The sequence below is a fragment of the Carya illinoinensis genome, chromosome 1 (assembly GCF_018687715.1).
Source record: "Carya illinoinensis cultivar Pawnee chromosome 1, C.illinoinensisPawnee_v1, whole genome shotgun sequence".
NCBI lineage: Eukaryota > Viridiplantae > Streptophyta > Magnoliopsida > Fagales > Juglandaceae > Carya > Carya illinoinensis.
The window spans coordinates 49,214,561-49,235,508 of record NC_056752.1 but is presented as its reverse complement, the minus strand read 5'-3'; the positions used below and the strand labels follow the sequence as shown (position 1 = coordinate 49,235,508).

At 35.5% G+C, this 20,948-nt stretch overlaps 2 protein-coding genes across 4 annotated transcripts; both read left to right on the top strand.

The window, feature by feature from the left end:
• The first annotated feature begins 3,009 nt into the window (after positions 1-3,009).
• On the top strand, positions 3,010-13,842 carry LOC122280709 (exportin-T-like). 3 transcript variants are annotated; one of them, XM_043091706.1, is made up of 15 exons: positions 3,011-5,106; positions 5,313-5,402; positions 5,529-5,618; positions 5,757-5,861; positions 6,276-6,335; positions 6,637-6,699; positions 6,784-6,879; positions 8,282-8,446; positions 10,059-10,232; positions 10,385-10,450; positions 10,553-10,651; positions 12,033-12,179; positions 13,153-13,333; positions 13,428-13,467; positions 13,565-13,842. In XM_043091706.1, the coding sequence occupies exons 1-13, from the start codon at positions 3,391-3,393 to the stop codon at positions 13,240-13,242; spliced, it is 2,961 nt and encodes a 986-aa protein (XP_042947640.1). In that variant the 5' UTR covers positions 3,011-3,390; the 3' UTR covers positions 13,243-13,333; positions 13,428-13,467; positions 13,565-13,842. The 3 variants fall into 3 exon arrangements, with proteins under 3 accessions (XP_042947648.1, XP_042947640.1, XP_042947629.1); XM_043091695.1 differs by having other exon boundaries at positions 13,428-13,842; XM_043091714.1 differs by lacking the exons at positions 10,385-10,450; positions 10,553-10,651; positions 12,033-12,179; ... (1 more) ...; positions 13,428-13,467; positions 13,565-13,842 and having other exon boundaries at positions 3,010-5,106; positions 10,041-10,177.
• A 4,983-nt stretch (positions 13,843-18,825) lies between these two features.
• LOC122280701 (putative receptor-like protein kinase At1g72540) lies at positions 18,826-20,942 on the top strand. The gene is made up of 5 exons (XM_043091685.1): positions 18,826-19,402; positions 19,548-19,683; positions 19,827-19,963; positions 20,057-20,180; positions 20,276-20,942. Exons 1-5 carry the CDS (start codon positions 18,983-18,985, stop codon positions 20,845-20,847), a joined length of 1,389 nt encoding a protein of 462 aa, XP_042947619.1. The 5' UTR covers positions 18,826-18,982; the 3' UTR covers positions 20,848-20,942.
• Positions 20,943-20,948: the final 6 nt, after the last annotated feature.

Genomic DNA, 20,948 nt, shown 5'->3' with positions numbered 1-20,948 from the left:
AGGGGCCCGAGGGGGTGGGGGAAGGCTTGGGCTATGCTGCGCTTCCTCTCCTCTTTATTGAGCCCAACAAGTTTTTTCCCTCCCTTGCCGGCTTCTCTCTTCCAATACACATTTTAAAATTTTGAATAATTCCACTAATATTTATGAAGTGCATAAATACGACATAATTTTATATTAAATTTTATTACTTTTATTTTCATTTTTTTGTTGATCTCCTTGCTATCTTTTGGTGACTTTTCACTCCGTACAACTCCCCAACTACCAATCACTCAATTCGAAGTATTGCAGTAAAATAATTAACACGTGAAGTTAACGTGCTCTTAGACCGACCGTTAGTTTCACGTGACTGCATGATTATGATAATGAAATGGCATACACGATACCAATAAATCCAACATTTTAAAAAGACATCTTTAAATTTGAGCCTCACTCCATCCCACTATCTCCGAAATTTGTGAGGCCTGTGCACTCAGCGTCAATATGGCTGAGTAACGCTTCTTTGATTGCATAAATAAGATAAGATACAAATTAAAATTTAAATAAATTATTATTATAATGTTAATTTTATTTAAAAATTTATAAAATTAAATTATTTATTGTATTTTATATAAGAGTTCAAAAAATTGTATTAATTATATAAAATGAGATAATTTGTATAACCAAATGAAGTCTTAAATTACCTAAAGCTAATCATCCATCTATGTTACCGATTTCTTAATTGAAATTGGTGAAGAAGATAAATTGGTTATCTTCATGCAATCTAGAATAATGAAATGCAATGTTGTACAACTTGCCACTATCTCAAACAATGGCACTATAATTTACTAATCGTACTAGAAAAATCTTTGTTTAAGTATTGCGAGAACGTAACGCTTGATTTATTGTGCTATTGGACTCAATGTCTCTTTTATTCTTATATTTTTATGAATTGATAGGTATGCGTGGGATCTACTTTCTCGTGTATCTTGCTTGTGAAGCGTTGCTGGACGGTCAGGCTATTTAACTTAGAGTAGCAGCCCTCCAATCACAACTTACCACGTCAGTAATTCTACTGAAAATACAATGAACCTCGTCACACTAGATTTTCATGAATTGGAGACACCTTCATCCTCACCCTTGTCCCTCGCCGTCATTCTCACCATTGTCCGTCACCATTGTCCTCATTGTTTTTCGTCCCTGCCATCCTCACCGTCACTGCTCATGTGCAAAACAATTGGTTTGTAACAACCACTCCGCGATACGATCACTTTAACAATTGAAACAAAACCAAAACCCAAATCGATTGGCCCGCCGCATTTCCGTCACCCATTTATTCATCATTTTTTCTCCCACTGAATCATGGCTTTGTCAAATTCATCTACCAATCTAGAGCCCAATCTTTTGCAAGCAATTACATACTCCCAATTTCTCTAATCACAACAAAAAAACCCAAACCCAAACTAAGACTTGAGGCTTATACCAGAGTTCCCTCAAAATATCTTCGAAAACCTAGGTAAAGGCAATGGCACAAATCTTAGAAGTTGGTAGATTATAAACCATAAACCATAACAATCGGGGTGAGAAAGTTAAGAAATCGCGCTAAACTCCTAGTACAAGTAATAGAAAAAGGAAAATGGGCAACCTTAAAGGCCAAGAGGCATTGGATCTGGCAGAGAAGTTCGCCAAGAATGGCCATAATATCGAGCTTAAGTAGGCGCTTGAAATGAGGTTTATTAGCCTGAATCGTAAAACCCCCAACTTTGCTCTCTCTCTCTCTCTCTCTCTCTCTCTCTCTCTCTCTCTTCCTTTATTTTCTCCCCCAATGAACCATAGGAAAAAAAGGATGATGAGGTAAGAAAAATTACAATGGTCTGGTGTAAATGGGCGGAGGAAGTGGATCGAATTTTAGAGAGACGAGACTTGGAGGCTTCCACAGCGGAATCGATGCCCTCTTCGACTACCTTCTGGTAGAGCTGCACTTGTTGGGTGCCGTGCGAAAGGGGGAGCTATAGCCAGGGCGATGCCACCGTTTGGGTAGAGCTCCATCAATGCCACTGTCTGGGTCGAGTGCTGTCGATGCCAATGTCTGGGTCAACCATTGTTGGGGATGAGTGTGGGGATGAAAAAGTGAGAGAGAGATCGAAAATGAAGGAGTGAGGGCATTGAGGGGTGTATGAGTCTCAATTGGGTGTATGCAAATGCAAGATAAAAACAATAAGCATCTTACGTGGCACGAGTCTATTAGAAGGCTGTTTTTCTCAATTAGACCTCTTTCCAGGTTAACTCATATTGCTTAATGGAAATGCATGCTTACAGAAAAAATGATGTCACTTCCATTATAATTTACTTTATTATTAATATGTGAATAAAAAAAATACGATGACTGTTACATACATAAAAAAATTATATAAAACTAATCGTATAAAATGATATGATTATAAAAATAATTTTATAATATGACGAATCACATCAAATCTCGTCAGATTGTAAAAATAAATTGACATGATTTTACGTGATGTGTTAAATTTAATTTATAATAAAAATAATTTTATAATATGAATAATTATATTAAATCACATCAGTTTGAAGATTATAATTTATATCAATTTATTTGTATTAAAATATTAAAAAAAAAGGGATATTTAGAGGCAAATAGGAATGAAGCGATCGAATTGTAATCATTGGGCCGGGCTGATGCGGGTTACTTTGAATACCATGGTCTCTCTCAGCCCATCGCTGAAACCTAAGCAGTTGCACAATGGTCAACGTCGTTGTTTCAGTACAAATTGAAACCGCTGGCACGTAAATCACTACACCACTAATGCTCATTAACTAACGTGCCCACGTTTTACTGGTTCCCAAGACACCAAATTCTATATTCCAAGATTGTCCAGGTTTTTCAGGTTTTCTGCGCAAAACACCCGAGATATTTAAGTAATTTAGCACATTCTCGTATGCTCCCTTTCTAATTACAGTAATCATATTCCTAATATTCCTGGGAAAATAAACTATAAATATAAAACACAATCCAGTGCAAACACAAACCCTAGTGTCTGCTGCTCTCCAGCACACAAAAAGATAAAAGAAAATTAATACTAATAACACAGCACGCGAAAACAAAGAAAAACCCTAGCCCTAACAAACAACAGAGTATATTTGTAAAGATCTCCCCAATTGATCTGATCAGAATTTGAGGTAAGTTCTCACATAGCTCTCGATTTCTCTCAAATCCATTTGGGGCTGTTCGTTGTTCATCCAAATCTCTCAACTCCAGAAACATTGTGTGGAAAACCCTGAAGGAGAAAGCTGTCAATTTTTCTGGGAAGAATTTGTTTTAGAGAGAGTGTTCAGAAATAAAGAATCACTATTGGGGTTTATTTTTTATTTGGGTGGGGGGCGCTTTTTAGGAGCATGGATGATTTGGAGAAGGCTATACTCATATTGTTCGATGTATCGGGTAGCATAGATGACGGATTGAAAAAGAAGGCCAAGGATTACTGCGATGAAATCAAGGAAAAGTCTTCGATTTGTAGTATTTGTTTAAAAAAATTGTGCTTCTCAAGCATAGTCGAGGTCCGATTTTGGTGTTTACAGACTCTTCAAGACGTTATTCGGATCCGCTACGCGTCAATGAGTCCTGAGGAGAAATTTTTCGTTAGGAAATCAGTATTTTCGATGGCGTGTTCAGAGCCTATCGATGATGAGAATGTTGCTGGGGTAATAGATGGTCCTGCATATATAAAGAACAAGCTTGCTCAGGTTTTGGTTACTTTGATTTATTTTGAGTACCCGTTAATTTGGTCCTCCATCTTTACTGATTTTTTGCCTCATCTGAGCAAAGGGGCCGTTGTAATCGATATGTTTTGTCGGGTTTTGAGTTCGTTAGATGATGAATTGATTAGTTTGGACTATACGCGAACTTCTGAAGAGATGGCAGCTGCGGGTCGAATTAAGGATGCAATGAGGCAGCAGTGTGTGGCACAGATAGTGAGAGCTTGGTACGACATTGTCTCATTGTATAGAAATTCTGATTCGGAACTCTGTACTAGCGTATTAGAGTCTATGAGGAGATATATTTCTTGGATTGATATTGGTTTGATTGCAAATGATGCGTTTATCCCACTATTGTTTGACTTAATTTTGGTGTCGGAACAACTACGTGGTGCCGCAGCTGCGTGTCTGTTGGCTGTGGTTTATAAGGGGATGGAACCGCAATCAAAACTGTCACTGTTGCAGAGTCTTCAAATAAGTCGGGTTTTTGGGTTGGTAGCTGAAGATGGGGATTCGGAGTTCATTTCGAGCATAGCTGCATTGCTTAGTGGGTATGCAGCGGAAGTTCTAGAATGTTTTAAACGGTTAAATTCTGAGGAAGCAAAGGGTGTTTCAATGGAGCTTTTGAATGAAGTCCTGCCCTCTGTTTTCTATGTGATGCAGAACTGTGAGTTTGATGCAACATTTAGTATAGTGCAATTTCTCTCGTCTTATGTTGGCACTATGAAAAGCCTTTCTCCGTTGAGGGAGAAGCAGCTGCTTCATGTTGGTCAGATACTAGAGGTGATCCGGACCCATATTCGCTACGATCCTGCATACCGCCACAATCTTGAGATATTGGATAAAATTGGGAGGGAGGAGGAAGATAGGGTGGCTGAGTTTAGGAAGGATTTGCTTGTGCTGCTTCGCAGTGTGAGTCGCGTGGCTCCTGATGTCACTCAGATATTTATCAGAAACTCATTAGCTGGTGCTGTTGCATCTTCACCTGACAGGAATGTTGAAGAGGTGGAAGCTGCACTCTATCTTTTCTATGCTCTGGGAGAGTCAATAAGTGATGAGTCAATCCGAACTGGAAGTGGGCTTTTGAGTGAGTTGGTGCCAATGCTTTTATCTACAAGGTTTCCTTGCCATTCTCATAGGCTCGTTGCACTTGTGTATCTTGAGACAGTAACAAGGTTTATGAAGTTTATTCAGGAAAACACCCAATATATTCCTATGGTTATGGCTGCCTTTCTTGATGAAAGAGGTATACATCATCCAAACATCAATGTGAGCCGAAGGGCAAGTTATTTGTTCATGAGGGTTGTAAAATTGCTGAAAGTGAAGCTCGTGCCTTTTATAGAAACTATTTTGCAGGTAATAGAATCTTTATTTCTTACTCTACCTATAAAAAAAAAAGAATCTTTATTTCTTACTCTTCTGCTTTTTATTAGTTTATGTTTTCTGTTAAGGATTTGTTACGTATGATTCCGCTTTGTATCTCCCTCTCATGAGGTTTGATTATTTTGCTATTCATTATTCCTTTTCTCTTTCCATCTTCCTATTTTTTCATGATTTTTCAGAGCCTCCAAGATACAGTTGCTCGATTTACGAGTATGGAATATGCAGCAAAAGATCTTCCGGCATCTGAAGATGGCAGTCACATTTTCGAGGTATTCATTCGTGCTCGAGGTTCTTCTTTAGTTTGCATCTGTGCATGTGTGAGTATGAAGTAATCATTCATTATAGAGGTTGCCGGTGCCTTGTTTTGCTCTTATTTGTACATCAACTCTTAACAGGCAATTGGTTTATTGATTGGGATGGAAGATGTACCGCTGGAAAAGCAATCTGATTATCTCTCTGCATTGCTCACTCCCCTTTGTCAACAGGTTATAATTCAATCTCTATCTATCAATGGGATTCGTTATCCTCCCCTTCCCTTCCTCCCAAATTCTTCGTTCATTTAAAATTTTGAACCAACCAAGTTTTGATAAATATTATTTTGACAAAATCATCCTTCAATACAGGTTGATACATTGGTCAAGCATGCAAAGTTATCATCTTCCGAAGAGGCTCCTGCAAAAGCTGGTATTATCCAGCAAATAATCATGGCAATTAACTCTCTCAGCAAGGTTCTTTTCCAACCTTTGACCTTTTAATATGTTCCTTGCTTTTTCGTCCTGCCTCATTGAATTTTTCTGATATTTTATGCGTGATGATTTTGTAAAACATCATGATGAGTACTGATAAAAACAAGTAAATAAAACCTCATGATTTATCGATACAAGTCTTTTATAAAAGTAAACAAAGTCACTCTATCTTACCTTGTGGATTTTCTAGCCTAATTGTTTCAAGTCACTTTATACTTGACAGTTTTAAGTTTTTTTGGGGGGTGTAAAAAAGTTACGCTGTATTCATTCTTCCCCTTATTTTTCATCACTATAGTGAAATTGGAAAAATAGTGCAAAAGTTTTTCAACTTTAGGTTTAGGTTGTTCTGCTTAATATGCATGCTAATTATTTTCAACATGTCTATATGTGATCCAGGGCTTCAGTGAGCGTCTTGTAACTGCTAGTCGCCCAGCAATTGGTCTCATGTTCAAGCAGGTTGGCATCTTTCTTATGTTGCTTTTTCTATCAAGGATGTTGAATACACTGTCATAGCGTTTTTAGCATCAGTATGTTCATTAACTTCATCCTAACGAAAAAAACTGCTGTTGAATTATGTCGTCAGTTTGTTGATTGTTTTGATACGAAAAACTGAATAAGCTGAATTATGATGTTGCTCAGACATTTTTCTGTGGTCTGTAAATGGATGAGAGTTGTTTTTGTGAAGAACTAATTGTAGGGGCATTTCGTCTTGTATGCTCACACTAACTTTTGATTTATCTTTTCGTTTGTGATCCAGACGCTAGATGTTCTCCTCCAAGTTCTTGTTGTATTTCCAAAGGTGGAGCCTTTGCGGAGTAAGGTAAGAGTTAGATTTGGGAAGTGCTGTGTTTTGATATTTCATCGACTGTTTCCGTTACCTGATGCTAGTGCATAAGGTATTCAGGTCACGTCTTTTTTACACCGCATGGTGGAGACTTTAGGTGCGTCTGTATTCCCGTACCTCCCAAAGGCATTGGAGCAATTACTTGTGGAAAGTGAGGTAAAAACAGCGAATTGAAGAACTGATATCTTTTGTCTTTATTCATTGATTTGGGATACATTTGAAGACTGCTTGCTTTCTGTACTAATGGTGCAATAGTACGGGATGCCTGACCCTGTTTGGCAATGATGTTTAACTATTAAGTTGGATTAGGAATATTTTTAGGCACATCAATTGGGTATATAACACTGTATTCTAGGAATCTGCTGGTGTGACATGGAGTTTAGATGACTTAACCACAAGGGAAACTTCACATGTGCCATAGAAATTAATTAACATGCTATACAACATTGAAATTAATTAACATGCTATACAAGAGAGCTTCCATGCTGTTTAACGAAAGGAAACTTCCCCAAAACTGTCAGAGGTTTGATGGGAAGTGGTTTTATCTAATAAAAACATCACAATCTCATACGAAGTTGCTTCTTGACCAAGATGTTTTAGTCTTGCTTAATGATTTGCCAATTCATATACTTATTAAATGGCTGTTAGAATTGATGCACATTACTTCCGATAATTTTTTTTATGCTTTTGGATGATTGCATATGACCTCCTTTTCTGGTTTATCTCTGAATTAGATATAAGAAGCATCACAACCCTTTCCTATTGTGTATTTTTCTTAGAATTATATATCGATAATTCTACCCTTGGACCTGGTAAATGCATTTATAAAATCTTTAGCTCTTTTTCTTCCTTATAAATGAATTAATCTCTATGGAGCATACTTTTGTACCTATGGTAATTTTTTTTATGTAAGTAAAAATGTATTAATATCAATAGGCGTAGTTAAGTAAACTGGGTGTATAAAAGAGAAAACACCTAGCCCATAATAATAATGAACATCGCCCAAGAGGGAGAAATTAGAAACCTATCCAATATACACCAAGCCCGATTGGCCCCCCCCCCCCCCCCCCCCCCCCCCCCCCCCCAAAAAAAAAAAAAGCAAAGCAAGTCACTGTGACTACCCCAATCCCTTGTTTCCCACGAGACTAATACTCCACCCAAATGATCATACGAGGACGGAGAAAGGCTTCATACTCCTGTCTAGTAATTGAAAGGCTTGCATCATTCTCTGATCTTTATTTATTCTTTTCTCTGGTTAAGCGTATCTTGTGTATACTCTGTTTGTACTTGGATAGTATATTTCAAAACATTGATAAAACTTATCTTACATATAAAAAAAATATTTTTCAGCACATCTCCTTTCCTATTTCCCCTTTTAAGATTTTAAGGAAAATTTTTGTTGTCGTTTTATTAACAGCAGTTAAGCAGGGAAGGAATGTTTTATCCATTTGTCCTGGTTATGTGAATTATGATTGCGAATTATTATAAGTTTCTGCATTAATTTACTCTTTGCTTCAGTGACATCAAGATTTTTATTCTAGACTATATTTTCTTGCAGCCAAAGGAGATGACCAGTTTTCTTTTGTTACTCAATCAACTTATATGCAAATTCAACACATTGTTCCGTGACATATTGGAAGAAGTATTTCCTGCTATTGCTGGTAGGATATTTAATGTTATCCAAACAGATGCATTTCCTTCAGGACCTGGAACCAATACCGAGGTATAGGGATCAATTCAGTAAAGCATTTCCATGAGTTTGTTCATCAGATGAATGTTTCTGCAGTCTCTGCTAACATGTTTGTTATACACCAGACCCTTATTTTATAGCTGTTATATCTATATATATATTTTGTTTACCTATAAATATATATATATATATATATATATATATTTTGTGCCAGAAGATATTGTATGATTGGTTTTTTTATGTATCTTATGAAGTGCTTGAAGTTGAAATGATTTCTGTTCCTTAACTAGCTTTTTACTTTTTTAATAAGTAAACTAGTTTGGTCCTTCACTAGTTTTTTACTACAATTTGAATTTATTTGTACAAAAACAAAAAAAATTGTACAAACATGAATGTGCATTTTCAAACTAGTAAAATATTGGGGCTAGTCTCACTTTCTATTATTATAAACAAATGCATTTACTTTTGTACTAGGGCTGTACCCTGTGCCCTTTTTAATGAAATTATATTACTTATATAAAATGATTAATTTCTTCCTAAAAAAATTATGATTTTTTTGTTTGTTTGTATTCCCTAAGCTAAGACTGACTAAAATTTATTTTTATATCACCTAGGGAAAAGTGATTAATAGTTGCTGGCTCTGAATTTACTTTTGAGCAAGAAGTTCTCGTGATTCATTTCTATTGTTATGAAACAAAAAGAAGAAGAAGAAATGAGTTAAGGAATTAAGAATAATGTGACATTTGGCGCTTTTATTTTTTTTGATAAAGTAATTTGGCATTTGAAATTTGAATTCTACATTAGATGTATATAGTGTAATAGCCCTAAGAGTTGGGCTATAAGTTTCAACTTTATGAGCTGCGTTAGGTAGCATAGCATGTTCTTTTAGGGTCCATTTGGCAACACAACTCTTCTCAATTATCTTTGATATTTTTAGATATTTCATTCCCAAGCATCATTTAAGAGAAATGATATTTGCAGTCGTAGAATGCGCAAGTGTCGTGCAATTCCTTTGAGAAAAGTGAAGAAATACAGGACTCACATGAAAAAAAAAAATTAATTTTTTAATAATGAATCTCACTCTTTTTTAAAAGGATTGCGTGGTGTTTGTGTATTTTACGACTGTATCTAGCATTACTCATCATTTAAACACAAACACTTTCAGTTTCAAATTTTTAACTTTTTTTTCAAATAATTATCTAATCATTATAATTTTCTCAAACTCCCAAACAATACACAAAAAACAATACTATTTTTTTCAAATTTCAAAACAAAAGTTATATTAAAATAATTTTTTTTAACTTTATAATATTTTTATTCAATTTTTTCTCTCCTCTGGCAAAATTCAATAAAACATATTAACTCAAACCATTTTATTACTATTTATAGATATACTGAGATATTCTGAGTATCCAAACAGGCCCTTATGGGCAGTAAAAAGTTGTTTTTTTACTGCTTGCTTTTTATTTAGTTGTGAAAATTACTCCAAATATGCCTTTTAAATGTTGATTGTGATGCTTTTGAAAATGAAAATCCACATGAAGCGTTCTGCTTATTAAGTTTTAACTTCTATAGCACTGTACTTGTGGAATTTTCTCTTGCTCTACTGAGTATGCCATGATGCCAGACTCCTTTTCTCCTGTAGGAAGTCCGTGAATTGCAAGATCTTCAAAGAACATTGTACACATTTCTGCACGTGATAGCTACACATAATCTTTCTTACGTTTTTCTTTCCCCCAAGAGTAGGGGCTACTTGGATCCAATGATGCAGCTGCTATTGTACACGTCTTGTAATCATAGTGATATTCTTGTAAGAAAGGTTCGTGATACTTGCAAGATTTATTACTTTTTATACTGTTTGGGTTTTTCTTAAGATAGTTTCAACACACACTAGGACTGTCTTAACATATTGGTATAGTCAAAATCCAATCAAAACAATCTGAATCTAATTCGTTATCCTTTATTACGCAGGCTTGTGTTCAGATATTTATTACATTAATCAAAGACTGGTGTAGCAGGCCTTCTGGTGAAGAAAAGGTACTCTCTAAGTTTCCTCCACCACCATCGTTTTGTTGAGGTGCTGTTTTCACCTTCCCCTTTAAAAGCTTTTTCTCATACTGAATGTTTAATTTTTTTCAGGTACCTGGTTTCCAAAAATTTGTAATTGAGGCCTTTGCAACAAATTGTTGTTTGTATAGCCTGCTTGACAAATCCTTTGAGTTTCGGGATGCAAATACTGTAAGTGTATTATGCAGGATCCTTTTTCTTTTTTCTTTTTTCTTTTTTTTTTATAAAAACATTCCCTGTTTATTGGGCTTAAATTTTATAAGATCATCAGGTTATCTACTAAACTTCTTATGCAGTAATTGATTGGACCACATATTCAACTGTACTTGGAAAAATAATATTTTGAAAGGAATTTACATCTATAATTATAAAATATATGAGGAGGTAGTTATCAAAAAACGTATTCATAGCAGGGTATCAAAACAGGAGATACCTAAGTGTATCTATATTCATTTTTATAAATATTAAAAAATAATCATTTTTAGAAATAACATAACAGGAGGGGATTATCCAGGCATAGATGTGGGATACAACAGAGAAATTTGCCTTGCTTTTGCAGTAAACGTTCTAGGTGAATGGGTTTTTGATTGTTGTTATCGTGGGTGGAGTAATCCAGGAATAGATGGGTGGTAAATTCTGCTCGTGATTATAGTTATTGTGGGCATATCCTCATTGTCATAGTTGTTCTTCACCTCTGCCCTTCTTCCTCCCGCGTTTTTTCCTAGTCTTTTGGTTGGCTGCTGAAGTGTATTCCTCTCTATCTCAGTTTTGATGAAGTTGGATAGCAGAAAGGACATCTAAGACAAATAATTCATTTACATGGGAACACATGTTTATTTGGTCAATATGTCCCTGACAGTTTAAAGTTTAGAGAAACTTTGGTCCAACTAGAAAATGGGCATTGCCTGTTATAACTAGAAAATGCGTTTACTATTTTCTGGGCATTTTGGATGAACAATTTTCTTTTATTGATTTGTTACAACATCCAGAGTGCACTAGAAGTTCAAAGAAAAATGACTCAAGGTTGGAAATGCACATCCCAATCCTTGTGAAAGGGTTGAGGGGAAATTTTAGAAGCTATTTGGGGTTGAAGTGTTAAGGTTTTTGTTAAGATAATTCTGTATATGAAATATTACTTAAAAAATTATGTGTGGAAAGAGGCTGATGAAATTACTTCATGAGTTCTGTTGTTTTTTATTGGCACCGGATATTCGGGACAAAGTCCCAACTAATCCTGGGAGTGCACAGGTCTTCGGTCAGGAGTTTCCCGCAAGTACATTGTGGGTAATTCATGGGGAAATTCTCCGAGTCTGATGACCCCAAGAGTGAATACGGAGCTTTGAACCCAGGATGTCTGGTTTATACGGACGCTCACCTTGGGGCTATGATGAGATCTGTTGTTATAATACATAATTATTGATGAAACAAATAATAACCATCACTTATTTCGTTTGAAGTCCTTGTTTAGACTTCTTCAGTTTGAATTAGTGGTTATTTATTGTCGTATTGTTGAAGATTTAACGACAGCTTGTTTTGTGAATTTACTTGGCAGCTTGTTTTGTTTGGAGAAATCGTGCTTGCTCAGAAGGTCATGTATGAGAAATTTGGAGACGAGTTTCTCATCCATTTTGTATCAAAAGCTTTTGCAGCTGCACATTGCCCTCAAGATTTGGCAGCGCAATACTGTCAGAAGTTGCAGGTAGAGTAATTTAGTGCTCCAGGATCCGGGATATACTTTAATCTGCTAATGTTTTTAGTATATTTATGCTTATTAAAAAAAGAAAGAAATAATGCTTAGTATATTTACATGTTCATTCATCAAAGAATTTGTTACTTTGTTCTGCTAATGCTTTTAGTATTTTAATATTCCTTTTGGTGATGCTAAACGAACCCTGTGTTTGTTACTTGGAGTCTATTTTCTCGTAAATTGGTAAAGATCCATTCCATCTGGTAACTGGACCAAAGTTAGACTCTTGTAAAGTATGCTATTTATGATAAAAACAATCTCCCATGGTTATATACAAGTTGTAGCGTATTTTTTGATGTTTTGGATTGCTAGTGAGGCCACCATAAAGAATATGCTGAATTCGAACTAGCGATGTTTGCTCTTGGTTGTTGGTTGTGTGTCACAAAATTCAGTGAAAGCCCAAGGAGAGTGAGCGTGGTCAAGGTCACAAGAAGCTGTTTTTAATACAGTTGACTGCTCTTTAGGGCCAGCCTGAGCCTGTAGTTTATCATGTTACTGGCTGTTGGACCGAGTTTGCACCTTTTTAAGAGTATACGCTCTTGAGGATGTTGCCAACCAAGGCAGCCCATACACAATTTGTTCACGTTAATCTTTGAAAGTGGTAGTTTGAATGTAAGACCCCATGGTCAAGGATATTTTTCCTTAGAAATAATATATACACACGTGCACAAAATTTGGTACAATAATGAATTAAAAAGAGAATGGCCCTTCGGAAACTTTGGGTTTTGTGTAGGCCAGAGATTGTCTTGTGTTGGGCCGTTGGCTTTAGATTTCTGGACTAAACGTAGGTAATTAGAGCATGTGGCATTGAACCTAGCTTTGCAGTTTCTCTCATAGATATATATGGCTTACAGAAATGACCCGAGTATAAATATTTGGCTTAACTGCTCTAACTTTTGCTCGGCCTGATTCTTCCTTTCTGCAGGGTAGTGATATCAAGGCATTGAAATCATTCTACCAGTCACTCATTGAAAGATTAAGAATGCAACAGAATGGAAGCGTTGTTTTCAGATAGCGTTTTCCCAGTAGATGAGTGATGGAGTATTTCCTAGATTCATGCTTTTCTTTGCTACTGAGTTGTGGCAATGCATTTTTGTTCGGCAGAGGTAACCGCAGCTGTGACTCTGATATACATTCTACACGTCGTTGTCTATGCTTAAAATGGGTTTTTATATTTCGCTTGGGTTGGTGATGTTGCAGGTTCTCTGTACATAACTTTTGTGCGGTAATTTTGGATGAGGTATATATTTACTCGATACTAAATCTGGATAAATTCTCTACAAGCTTGAATTACTACTAGAGAGGCGGCTCAATTTCTTTTTGATCTTCGTCCACAGTCGTAAATTTCCGGAAGAAAATTTTCTGAATTTTTAAGCACGGTGACATCCATCAATCTGGAGCTGCTTGACCCGAGATCAAGCCTTTCTGTGCTCTTTTCACATCCTTGTTATTGGGTTTCTTGTTCGGTAATCACATTTTTTGTTTTTTTGGAAATATTCAGACATTTCAACCTATAGATTCATCGCGTTTTGATGCTTGGTTTGTAGTTGTATGTACATTGTTTTATACCTTTGAAGAAAAAAGGCTGTATAATCAGCCCACCCTTTTTTGACAAGTCCCAGGCCCAAAGGATGTCTGTGGACCATGACAAGGACTAGGCCCAAAAGATGACAAAGTAAAATGCACTTGGAACATTATTTTCTTTTTCTCCTCCCCGAGAGCACACATTTCACATCCGATTTGTCAGCAGACTGATGAGGTGTTATGGACACTGTTAGGGGGGGTACAAAAACTGTGAAAACCGGTGCAGACCAGCTGTCGGAATATGAAATTGGCCAAAATTGATAAGAGAATTGATCGGTTGATTGTAGAAATAGGCTGAAACCGACGTCGATAGGTTCGGTTTTGGTTTAAATCTGGTATAAATTGGTGAACCGGTTTTCTTTGATATACATTCTTTGTATATATACAAATCTGGTTTATATATATTATATATATATATTATAATATATATGTAAAATGACGTGAAAAAAATTTAGAATTTTAAGTGAAACAGTGTTATTTTAAATATAAAATTTTGAATAAAAAGAAGAAAGAAATGCATTTTATTTAATATACCAAAAAACATCATTTTGGGTTAGGGCTTCAACCCTAACCCTTGACACAACTCCTCCCCTTGCCCCCACCCCCAATTTTTACTATGCCACTCGTTCTTTGTTTTAGCCTTTTCTTTTAAATCTTTCATCTCCCTTGTAAGCTCTCTCTCTCATATCTCTTTGTAAGCTCTCTCTCTCTCTCTCTCTCTCTCTCTCTCTCTCTCTCTCTCTCTCTCTCACATTGTAATCTGTCCATCTCCCTCTTAGGCTCTGTATCTAATCTCCCTCTCTCAACTTTGATAGGATGGACGAGTTTGTCGCAGTCACGCACAGAAAGCTACCTCCCTCTCAAGTCTCTGATTCATTTTTTCTCTATTTTCGTTATTTGATTATTTGTAATTTTGTTGTTAGATTTGCTTAAAATCTCATAAATCTCAAATTTATGAGATTTTTTTTTGTCAATGAGTGAAATCAACGGGGACAATGATGAGTCGAGGGTAACTAGCCGAAATTACACTAACCAATTTTACTCCCTTTCATCGGCCGGTTTCAATCAAGATAACCTCCTGAAAAATATATCGGTGCGATTTTGATTTTGGATGGAAACTATGCCGTTATGGTCAATTTCACCCCTAGTCACTGTCTATCTAAGATGTTATTACAACAATGCACATTTTATTCGTGGCTAAAACTTTTTAACAGTAAGCAAGGCATTGAATTGTATGATATGTGAGTCAGAGCATATCAAAATTTTTTATAATTTTCTATCCAAATGATTGCTACAAATTTGAAAAAATATAGATTCAGCATGTCGATCTCACTGAAATTATTAATTGGGGTTTGTTTGTTGATGTCTTTACATGTACTATTAGGGCTTGTTTGGTTATTCATCTCGATGAGAAATACATAAATATTAGTGAAATATTTTGTGAATAATAGTGAAATAAGTTGAGTTAAGATGTTTTATAGGATTTTGGAAAATTATAAAAAAAAAAAAGTTGAATAAAAATATTATAAAGTTAAAATATTGTTAAAATATAATTTTTTGTTAAAAAATTGAATTGTTTTTTGTGTGTGTGTGTGTGTTTTTTTTTAAGTTTGTAAAAGTTGTAATGATTAGGTAATAATTAAATGAAAAAAGTTAAAATTTTGAAAAATTGAAATTAACAAGCATATTTAAATAATATTTGAATGTGATGAAATATGTTGAAACCATCCGTAAAATCAAAACGTTAATGTTTATCTGTGTGTAGAAAATTAGGATTTATAAAGACATCATTTTCATTGATAGAGTACAGAGTAGTCTTTAATATGCTCTGGGTGGGTGAGTATTAGGTAAGGTTACGCGTTGTAGTATTATTCTTCTACAATAATTGGTCAAATTTCCTATTCCACGGGTAGAGGCTATAACACTTAAAATATTTTAAAATTATGTGATTAGTAATAGAATAATTTGAGTTAAAATATTTTATTGAGTTTTAGAAGATGAGAGAGAAAAAATTGAATAAAAATATTATAAAGTTAAAAAATTATTTGAATATTATTTTTATTTTGATATTTAAAAAAAATTGTATTATTTCTAATGTTTTGTTAAAAAGTTTAGGAAAATTGTATATGATTTTGTATTTAGATAATGATTAAATGAAAAAATTGAAAATTGAAAATTGAAAAATGTTTTGTGTTTGAGTGATAATTGAGAAATAAATTATGAGAAATTTTGAGAATATTTAAAGAGAAAAATGATACTATGCCACATGATTTTGACCTTTCATTTGACTGTTAATGTATTTTATTTTTTTAATTAATGGGTAGTGAAGTAATTATTAGTGATATTGGTGTATTGTTTTTAAGGGCCTTGCAATTTTGAAAAAAACATTCACAAACACATTAAAAACTATTTTCTTAACCATTTAAGTAAAATCACTTTTCTTGATAGGAGAAGTGTTGTTTTTTTAATAATAAAAAATTTAAATATATTTAAAAACTAATAAAAAAAATTGCAATCTGCAGTCTGCACGATAAGACACGTCCAATCATAAAAACTGAGCGGCACAGCAGCAGCGCGGCAGCGCCCATTTACGAATGTTTGTGTGCGCAAACAGGCCTAAAGCAAGTCGTCATTGATTCGTTATTTGCTTTGATCAGAGTTTCAGGCTAAGAGCTGTCCAATGGAAACTCAACTCCTCTCCCCATTTTCTTTCTTCATTTGCCAGATAATATGGACCACTGGTGCTCTAGCCTGTACTTCCCTTAATATTTCCAGTGTTGCCACGACGACGACGACAACAACAACAAAAAATAAATAACTTTTGCAGCATAAATGGGGTTGAAGCTGGATGATACGAAACATTTTAGACGGCATCCTTTAAGGCCTCTCTTCCAAGAAAGTTTTGTGGAGTGTGAAACAAGCCGAAGTTTCTTTTATGGACATCTCCCACGAGGAAAGAGATAAAAAGAAAAAACCAAAAAACAAACCAGTAACACTGTCTTTTTAAAAAGCAATCTTAATTATTATCGTTACTTCACCTTCTAAGTTGTTTCGTTAACAAAACGGCTTTTATCATTTTATGCTTTTGGCCATGGGGTCTGCGTGGAATATTTCATTAGAACCCATCCCCACTGGACCACTCATTCATGCTAAGGCGCAGCTACAGTTTGACCAGACAATCAAAACTGAGTTAATCTTTGTGGGGTTTTCCTTATCTTTTTATTTGTGGGGGTCTTCAAGTCTCTGCATGCTGCAAAGTACTGCCTTTCTCAAGTATCTATGTATATTTATATTAATTTGGTCCTGTTTAGAACCTACTAACCACTTTGGGTGTCTTTTTGTGGTTGAAATGATCGCTCAGATCAACATAAACTCTTTGGTTTTGGAACGCAAAGCGAATCTTAATTAGTGCAGTCCATACCTTTAGCAACACTTGATCATGATCTTGATTCATGACATTTATAAATACAATGGATAAAACTTAATTAAAAAATAAAGACAGTGTTACTTTGACTAAATCCCATGCACTTCCTTATCGATAAAACCAAAAGGAGGGAGAGTGAGTCCCTAAAACACGCTAAACAGACCGGCCCACTGCTGTCAAAGTTCAAGTTATATCTAAGGTTATTTGATGTGTGCAGCTACATTTTGAATATTGAACGGTCTAATAAAATGGCTTTATATGCATGGACTCATGCATGCTTCTAACCATCGAAATTGCTTAATTAATGTTATAATGGACACTGGTCCTCAATCGTCATTCCTGAGCATCTTCTCGTCACCAAGAATTGTCACATCCATATTGGCTGGTTACTACCAGGAAATGTACAAAGGTGATCAACTTGCTTTAATATGAAACCCCATCACGCAACGAAATTTGAACAAAAACGAATCTCCCACCAACTCCGACGTTGGCCGCATAGGAGGGAGGATGATATTTGCAATTGGAAAATGCTTGGCCCGACATTTTCTTTATTTATTTATTTTAATTTAGTGATTAAGAAAGTATTTTTTAATGATATTGTAATTTTTTAAAAATATTTAATGGTATAAAAAATATATATAAAAAAAAGATCAAATGGTCTTCTTGGGCTATACCTAGATGGCCGGTGTAGCACCATTCTTGCATATTATAGCCAATATACTGTCCTGGTTTATTAACTTCCGCCGAGGCTATGCTCCGCCTAAAAAATGAAGGATTGACGAATATAAAATATCTCATTTCATTACAAATGCAGGTGTAATGATAAAATAAGTTGAGAGTGTTTCTTGATTTATGCATGTGTATGGATTGAAAAATATTTTCAACCTATCTCATCTCATTACAACTTTATCAAATTTTCACATAAAATATAATAAATAATTCAATTTTTTCAAATCATAAAATAATATTAATATTAAAAAATAATATTATAACAATATTTTATTCAACTTTCATCTAAAATCATCTCATCTCATCTCATCTAATTATCTAAACAACATTAATATGTTTTGTTCTTTGAATACTTCTATTTGCGCTATTGATCATTTCAATCTAATATTAATAATTATTTCCAATATCGAGATGATTTTCTTTGTTTTTTGGTCAAATGATGGCTTTCAATATTCATGACGTACACTCGTTAAAGTCATGCTTTCTTACGTTATTATCAGAAGAAAAACTGCATATAAGTGGACCTACCAGGATAAATTATCAGCATGAGGGACAAAAAGAAGAAAATAGAATGCAAGAGGATTTTTTTTTTGGAACATAAAAATTAAAAAGAAACTGGGCGTTTTGAGTCGCTTTTTGTCGAAGATTCCAATAGTCGAACGGATGAAGTTGCATTGAATTTAGCACATGATCAAGCAAACTTCTCTACAGACTGGCTTTTTGGTAATATGAAGCATTCCCAAATTAATGCTGCCGTCAACCTTCAAAGTCAAGCCCGTGCAGAGGTCATTTTTACCCTCCCACCCAAAAATATAAGATATTGTTCAGTACAATAGAATTCCATATTTGTGTACTAAATTAATCTTCCCTGGCAAGGAGAAGGATCGATATGGTCGGTCATCATTAGGCCATAGACTACATTGTTGAGTCTTTCTCACCATACATCACAAATTACGCCCACATCATTCTCAATAAATTGCTTCGACCTTAAGCTTTAAAGAGACAGTACTTTAGCCTAATGTTAAGCAACTTGGGGGCAGATCATTGCTTCAATAAAAGTATGGCTTTCAAAAAGATCACATTGAAAACCTTCCTACCCGGTTGTTTCAAGGCCAAGAACCCACCCTCTGAGCCAAATCTTCCGGTTTCCAAACAAAGTTCTTCCCGGAGGCTATGGCTCTCGGATTTAAGTAACTCCTCCTCTTTCATAAGTGATCTATCGAGTTCTCTTGTTGGATCAAATCTACAAATTTTTACTCTAAAGGAGCTCACAGTTATTACGCAGAACCATTCAAAGAGTAATTTTCTTGGTGAAGGTGGGTTTGGACCTGTATATAAGGGGTTCATTGATGACAAGCTAAGGCCTGGGTTGGAAGCTCAACCTGTGGCTGTCAAGGTCTTAGACTTGGATGGCAAACAAGGCCACAGGGAGTGGCTGGTAATCATTTCTAGTCTCACGTTTTTCTTCGCAACAGATTTTCACATTTTGCTAAAAAAGCTCACAGCCATTTTTTTTTTTTTTTTTTTAACTTGCGAGTGCTGATCAAAATATATGCTATGTTTGAATCATTTTTATTCTGCAGGCTGAAGTAGTATATCTTGGGCAATTAAGGCACACCCATCTTGTGAATTTGATCGGATACTGCTGCGAGGATGAGCACCGCCTACTCGTGTATGAGTACATGGAGCGTGGCAACTTAGAGAACCAACTATTTAGAAGTACATATCCCGGCTTGATCTTTCAAATATGCTACCTTAAGACATGAACCGGAAAAACTATTTTAGAGTTTCATACTCAATCCTGCCATGTGTCGCTTCAATTTTCTTTTCCTGATACAAATTTCTGTTTCTGATTAATGCAGGTTATTCTGCAGCTTTGCCTTGGTTAACAAGAATAAAGATTGCCATTGGAACCGCGAAAGGCCTTGCTTTCCTCCACGAAGAAGAAACACCAGTCATATATCGGGATTTTAAAGCTTCAAACATCTTATTAGGCTCTGTAATAACCAAGATCTTCTTAGCCATTTTTCATATCATCTAAGTTTGCGGTGCCTAGTGAGTGAGACTAAAGTAAGGTGTATACACTTTGCAGGATTTCAACGCTAAACTCTCTGATTTTGGGCTTGCAACGGATGGACCAGAAGGGGAGGACACTCATGTCACAACTCGTGTCATGGGCACCGAGGGCTATGCAGCTCCTGAATACATTATGACAGGTAATACAGTTGTTTATTGAAGCTCATATTATAGTTACTCTGTCAATTAATGCGTTAGTTAATAACTAATTAACCATGCATATGGTTATTCTCAGGTCATTTGACGACTATGAGCGATGTATTTAGCTATGGAGTGGTTCTTTTAGAGCTACTAACAGGTAGACGATCCGTGGACAAGAATCGACCGAGTAGAGAGCAGAATTTGGCAGAATGGGCAAGGCCTCTTTTGAAGGACCCCCATAAACTAGACAGAATAATGGACCCCAGGCTTGAAGGGCAGTACTCAACAGAAGGGGCTAGGAAGTTTGCGTTATTGGCTTACCAATGCCTGAGCCTTCACCCCAAATCAAGACCCACAATGACCAATGTGGTCAAGAACTTAGAGCCTCTCTTGGACTTGAATGATAACCCGATTGGACCATTTGTGTACATTGTACCAAGTGCAGGAGAAAACGAAAGTGGTGCGCTGAAGAATGGACGAGAAGGTGAAACTGAATGTGAGATGACAAAAGATAAGCACTGTCAGAAGCGCCGAAAAGGTCATAGGCATAGACATCGGATCAGGTCATTGAGGTCTCGCGCTGTCTATTCTGATACTACTTTGTATAAAACTCTTGGGACTAGTTTGTACTCTCCCAAACCAGAGCAATTGGACGAACGGGCATAGTTTGCAACTTTGCACTGTTTGGGCAAGTATGTTGTACATTTTAAAAAACAAAAATATATATATATATAAAGATTACAGAAGATGTTTTTATAGTATTAGTA

Bases quoted from the DNA above. Each gene is read 5' to 3' on its own strand.
- LOC122280709 (XM_043091706.1), top strand. From the start codon at position 3,391: ATGGATGATTTGGAGAAGGCTATACTCATATTGTTCGATGTATCGGGT. The intron at 5,862-6,275 runs GTTCTTTTCCAA...TATGTGATCCAG, and splicing joins CAATTAACTCTCTCAGCAAG to GGCTTCAGTGAGCGTCTTGT. The intron at 10,233-10,384 runs GTTCGTGATACT...TTTATTACGCAG, and splicing joins GTGATATTCTTGTAAGAAAG to GCTTGTGTTCAGATATTTAT.
- LOC122280701 (XM_043091685.1), top strand. From the start codon at position 18,983: ATGTTAAGCAACTTGGGGGCAGATCATTGCTTCAATAAAAGTATGGCT. The intron at 19,403-19,547 runs GTAATCATTTCT...TTTATTCTGCAG, and splicing joins AAGGCCACAGGGAGTGGCTG to GCTGAAGTAGTATATCTTGG. The intron at 19,964-20,056 runs GTAATAACCAAG...TACACTTTGCAG, and splicing joins CAAACATCTTATTAGGCTCT to GATTTCAACGCTAAACTCTC.